The 6285-nt window shown below is 51.0% G+C and overlaps 1 protein-coding gene across 3 annotated transcripts in view; it reads right to left on the reverse strand.

Annotated features, from left to right (window-relative positions):
* ST3GAL5 (ST3 beta-galactoside alpha-2,3-sialyltransferase 5) overlaps window positions 1-5169 on the reverse strand; it is a 52565-nt gene extending 47396 nt beyond the window's left edge. For 2 of the 3 annotated variants that reach the window (XM_030827442.1, XM_030827441.1), the window contains exon 1: window positions 4947-5169. In XM_030827442.1, the coding sequence (XP_030683302.1) occupies window positions 4947-5028 (82 nt within the window). In that variant the 5' untranslated portion in view covers window positions 5029-5169. The remainder of the gene's footprint in view (window positions 1-4946) is intronic. The other variant, XM_030827443.1, reaches the window with a different exon arrangement.
* Between the last annotated feature and the right edge of the window lie 1116 nt (window positions 5170-6285).

The following is a 6285-nucleotide window of genomic DNA, read 5'->3' on the forward strand; positions in this document are numbered from 1 at the left end:
GCCTGAATAGGAACTGGAATGGGATGGGAGAGGTAGGTGCCTCAGGACCAGGGATAGTGGGGATGGATGGCAGAATGTCAAATGCAGCGTGCCTAAAGAACGCCAAGTGCAGTGTGCCTAAAATGTCTACCCAGGAGGGCACAGCACCCTGAGATGCTAGAAAAGCAAGCAGTCCATGCCACAGGAGGCTGCAATTTTACTCTAAGAATAAAAGAGAGCAACCAGTGGTAGGGTGGTTTAAAGTGGAATTGGATTTTGGAGACCTCTCTCGAGGCTCGACTGGAGATGGGGAAGTCCTCTCACGAAGCAGGACCAGTTAGGAGGCTGCTATGGAGCTCCAAGCAAGCGATGACGGCACTGCCCAGGAGCGCACTCACTTGACAGGATGGAGCCATCTCTCAGGCCCCTAAGATCATCCTCGCCAACTTCACCAGTAGCTCTTCCAAAGGGCAGTCTGGGAATGCACTACAGACCACAAAGACATGGATACGACAGCCTCATTTACCACCTCTAGGCCAGACTGCCTGAGTCTGAACCCAGCTCTGCCCCCTACGGCTTCTTAACCTCTGTTCCTCAATACCCTCCTTTATAAAATGGGGATGACAATGGCACCAAACACTGAGGGCTGTGGTGAAAATTACATTAGTTAGTATATATAACATGTCTACAATAGATAAGAATAAAGTGAGTAGGAAAGCATTTATTTCTTTTTGTCATATCTATGTTTTGTAGCATGTGGGTTCATTTGTGGGGGCAGGGAGTGAATTTACTGTGAAAAGCAGAATTTAAAGCAGCTCATTAATAATTTACATAGTGTGCAGCTGTGTTATTAGGTACGTAAGAGTTTAGAAATGGAAACATTTTGGGAAATTGAAACTTTGATCTACCTGTTTCTTTTCAATTTTTAAAATGTAGTTACTAGAAAATATAAAATTAGACACGTGGCTCAGGTTATATTTCCACTGGACAGCGGTGATCTAGAGGAAGGATGAGCAAGAAGCCCACATCCATCCCCAAGTCCTGGGTGACAACAACTGGATTGCAGAAAGTGACAAGCAAAGAGAGGAGAGTATCAGAGGCCACACTTGTCCTATTCTCTTCTGCTAGAGTATAGATTAGAGATGAGAATAAGATGTTTATGAAAAGCAAAAAGAGGGTGAAGAACAGGGCAGAAGAGGATAAAAATGCAGAGGCTGAGGAGAAGAGAGGAAGGCTAAGGAAGAAACGACACGTGTAACAGAAAAACTGCCCCTGCTCAGAACTCAATACACATAAGCCCTGAATTATGAAAAAGACATGGTCTTAAAAACAGCCTTAACAGTCAAAAGACAGAAGTACTATTCCACCAAAGCAGACCTTTCTAATCTGTTATTTTTATCAAACTGATCTTATCTTATCACACGATACTTAACTGTTATAATTCCAGATGTTAAAAATTGAAGGAAAAAAGGAAAGAATTCACGGGTACAGGACTTGGTGAACCATCCAATAACTTAATCCTGAACATTTTTCCATGCTATAATAACGGGACAACAAAAACGTCTTACATGGCCTCAAAACCCCAAATAAGAAATGGGCTTTTCCTCTAGGTCATGGATAATTTTTAGCAGAAATGCAGAGAAAGCAGGCCAGAGAAGTAGACATCAAGTATAGGAAGTACAGTATTATGAGAGCTCAGAGAGGAGGGGTTTGTTTGCAGCAAGAAGGGTGGGAGTTGAGACCAAGCCAGGCAGTTTCACCAGAGAAACACTTCCCTTAGATCAGAGGCTCTTGGGGAGCTAAGGGTTCCTCACAGCTCAGCTTGCCCTGTTGCCTGACCCACTGGGAGACTGGGACCTATAGGTGACCACACTTACTGACACCATACACAGCCAGGTAGAAACTGATCCTGACTGCTAGAAGGACTCCTGATTCCTGCCCCAGTCTGCTTAGAACCGTGGCCCTCATCAGCTAACAGTGAGGAACTACCAATGTGGTCATTTCAAAACTGGAATAAAATAGCTGTGCCCAGGGCTCCTAAAACAGCAATACCACGCCTAGGTATAGACCTATCAGAAACGTATACACCTATGTACCAAAGCCAGACACTACAGTGGTCACGGCGGCACTTTCTGTAACAGACAAATGCTGGAAACTGCCCAAATGTCCACTGACAATGCGTGGCTATGTGGTATATTCACCCAACGGCCCCTATCACCAATGAGAGTGAACATGCTTCAACCATGGGCAGCACCATGAGTGACTCTCAGAAACTCAATGCTTAAGGAAAGAAGGCATACACTAGCCAGGCACAGTTGCTCACGCCTGTAATCTCAGCGCTTTGGGAGGCCAATGTGGGAGAATAGTTTGAGGCCAGGAGTTGCCAGAGACCAGCCTGGACAACACAGTGGGAGCCGTCTCTACAAAATAAAGTAAAACAAATTAGCTGGGTCTGGTGGTGTGTGCCTGTAGTCTCAGCTACTGAGGAGGCTAAGGCAGGAGGACTACTTGACTCCAGGAGTTCAAGGCTGATCCTGGGGGAGGCCGTGACTGGAGTACAACACAAGGGGAGCTCCCAGGGTCCCGGCCAGTTCTGTTTGTTGATCTAAGTGCTGAGTGCATGGGCATGTTCAGTCTGGAAAATTCATTGAGCAGGACACTTATGGTATGTCTACTTTCCTAGTATCTATGCTATACTTAAAAAACAAAGAGGAAAAAAAAGCTTCGCCTGTCTGGTGTCCAGGTAAGACAAGCCTGGTAGTGCCCTTGAACCCTCAAAGCTGATTTTTCTCCTGCTCCCTTACGCATTTCACTTGCTTCTCCTCTGAACGTGTGGTTAAGCTGGCTGTCTCCCGGGCGAGCCTGCGTGTCACCGTCATATTTATGGTTTCCTCCCACACCAGGCCTGTGATTCACCCCACTTTGGATGCCTTTGCTAACTTATGCCACCCACACTGATCCAGCCCTTGCTTTTCCTTCCTCAGCAGTTAGGCAACTCGGAGCATCATTAACGTGTGTATATTCCCAGTTGTTTTACTTCTGCCAGAGCTTCCCAGCAGACTAAAACCACGGAGCATGCCCTTCAGGAGTGATCTCAGTCCTCCATCGTGTCCACAGGCAGTGCGGATTAAATCATTCCTCAGGAGCCAGGAGGGTGTGGAAGGTGAGCCTTATCCCTTCTCCCAGAAACTGCTGGCTCCAAGACACCCACTTCAGCCCTCCAGGACCTGGAATGGACTCCCACAGAGGACTCACCAACCTCTTTTCATTCATTGCCTCCCGAGAGCCAACCTGCTAGATAAATTCCCCTCACTGCTGCAAATAGTCCCACAAGGCAAGCAGGGGAGAACTAGAGGAGCAAACCAAAATACAAAGAGTGTGTTCTTATTCTGCCATGGATATATCCTTAACATTCATCACCAATCTATTTTGATAACATGCAACAATTTACAATTTATGCCAAAATTATAAGAACTGTCCAAATAGTCGTAAATGTGAGCTCTCAGAATTTATGCCTGTCGGCCCTCTCTCTTCCATGAGCCCCTTCATGCCTTCCTATCTCACCTATTTCTTTTCTCGCCTAGATGAAGAAATGCTGATCATAACCAAGAATATCCGAGGGTTATTTCACCTCACAAAAACAGCAGCACCCATATAACAGGCATACGGGTAAAAGACTCAAGTCATGCTGGTTATATGCTCTCGCAGTTCGTATGAATCTTCTCCTTCTCCAAGTGACAGCTGGAATTCAGGTGCTTCCAGGCTCTGTTACTAGCAATGTTAGACACTCCTCGAAGCTGTCAAGCTCTCAGGATTACACAAGTGAAACCACAACCTGTCCTGACTGTATTCAAGTCTGTGCCCCTTCATGCAGCAGAAATGGATTCCTCTTCCACAGTTTCGGCAGCTGTATCCTTCCGTGGAAAAGGATTAGCAGCCATAAGCCCGGGGGAGGGCAGCTAAACACCAGAGGGCAGCAGATGAGTCTCCTTCCTCTCTGTGACACCCAGCACGACCCTGCCACGAGGAGCAGGCAACCACTGGTGCCAGATGAAGCGCAGCACATAAAACCATTTTCCCCTTCAAATGAACGATGCCTAATTAAGCAAAAGCCGCATGCATGACTTAAGACATGAGGATATAAAATTCGTCTTCCGAGTCAGCTAGAGATTCTGCAGGATCCTCTACCCTCGTAAACGTATTTTTTTATGATTAGAAAAACCCGGGGCCTGGAAGGGACCTCGGCCATCGGCAGGGTAAGCTTCTCAGGAGAGCCCCACAGGGGGATCAGTGTCTGCCAAGGTCACCAAGCTGGTGTGGGGCAGGGGCAGGGCTCCTCGGGGATGCTCTCGGAAAACCCTGCGTTACTTACACACGCAAGGCGTACAATGAATGCACATCCACGTCAAGCCATGGCTTACAATTCAGAAGAAATCAAAAGGTCGCCAAAACCTGTCTTCTCCGCAAGGCTAGCTGCAGAGAGGGTGCAGGGAAGGTCACCAGCGAATTTCTACCAGCGGCCCCACATCATGCCTCCCCGATGGATGCAGAGAGCGGTTTCAGGAGCTGCTAGTAACCTTGCAGGGGGTCCCCTAAGCCCATCCCAGGAAAACGAGTTAACTCGGCTCTGCTAGCTCCGAAGCTTCCAGCAATGAATTAAATCCCGAGCTGCAGCGGAAAGCGGCGGGGAAAGGGCCACTGCGGCGGGACCCGACACCCGGCGGTCCGCCCCACCCTCCACCGCGTCCACACCTGCGTGGGCCCCCCCGCCGGTCCACACGGCCCGGGACCACGACCCTCCGCCCGCGCCCCAGCCGGGCTCGCCTGAAGGTGCCGTGCCCTGGGCGCTGCCCGCGGGGTTCGAGGCGGAAACGCCGCGCCCAGCCGGTCCGGGCAGGGGCAGGTCGCCGCCGCAGCCCCCAGCCCGCTGGCCCCCGCGACGCCGAGGAGGGGGCTGCGCCACGTACCTCGGCCGGCAGGTGCCGCCGCTGCCTCGGTCGGCGGCTGCAGGGGACGCCGCTCCGCGCAGCCCGCCGCCTTCGTCCGCATACTAATGAGGGGGCGCCGGCAGGCCGCCAGCCCGGTACCCCGCGCCCCCACCCGCCCTCAGCGCCGCGCTCGCGCCCATTCAGCTGGGGGCCACCGCTCCCCCGCGCAGATGCGGAGGAGGGGCGCGTGGGCGGGGTCTGGCGTCACGAGGACGCGGATGACCAATCGGAGAGCACGATGCCTCCGCGGCGGCCCCGCCCCCGGGCGCGCGGCCAGTCAGCCCTGCGGCGGAGTGGGCATTGCCGGAGCAGGGCGCCACCTGCAGGGACGCACCCGGGGCGGGGGCCGGGCTGGGGCAAGCACCCGTTGGTTCTGGAGAGGAAATGATATACAGTTTGTAAAAGCATAAATGTTCGTGAAAATAAAAAATTCAGGAAGGAAACAAAGCTTAAGGCAGTGATTGATAGGTTATTTCTTGGACACAGCTGAGCGTATACTGTGCGCCTGCAACTTTCCGGTGCTTTCGGACTGGACTTCAGTGAAGCCAGTGAAGTCGGTCGACTTGCAGAACTTCCTTTCAGAGGGGCAGACACAGCACCGCGGCCGTGTGCCTGTGATCTCCTTCTGGGTTTGAAAAAGAAGATCCTAGACACCGAGCCAAATATGTTTGCATAAACCGGGAGCCTTGTCGCTCTTTTTTGTAACAGCTTGGCGCAGGGCAACTGGTTTGGAGATGTCTCTGTTCTTCCCTTGGTGGGGGTGCCGGAAAAAATGTGCTGCCTGGGCGATCGAGGTTGGGGCAAAAGCGTTGCAAAGGCGTTGCAAAGGAAACGGTGGAAGGACTCTACTTTCACACTTCCCAGAAGGGTTTTACCATAAGACTATTTCTGGATTGTTCTGACGTGAGGATATTGGGAGCATTTTGAAAATATTGGAGGAAAAGCTGTCACTGGGCGATTTAAATCCGGTAAGTTGGCCAAGGCAGAGCAGCTGCTGGGGTCAGCGACAGCTGACCCTTGCAGCTGAGTACCTTGCCCTCTTAATCTTGGAGATCAGCCCAAGGCCCATGTGTTACAGGAAAGGGGTCCCGATCTAGACCCCAAGAGAGAGTTCTTGGATCTCATGCAAGAAACAATTCAGAGCAAGTCCACAGTGCAAAGTAAAAGCAAGTTTATTAAGAAAGTAAAGTAGTGGCTGGGCACAGTGGCTCAAGCGTAATCCCAGCACTTTGGGAGGCTGAGACGGACAGATCACCTGATGTCAGGAGTTCAAGACCAGCTGGCCAACCTGGCAAAACCCCGTCTCTACTAGAAATAC

Source organism: Nomascus leucogenys, chromosome 14 (genome assembly GCF_006542625.1).
Source record: "Nomascus leucogenys isolate Asia chromosome 14, Asia_NLE_v1, whole genome shotgun sequence".
Classification (NCBI taxonomy): Eukaryota; Metazoa; Chordata; class Mammalia; order Primates; family Hylobatidae; genus Nomascus; species Nomascus leucogenys.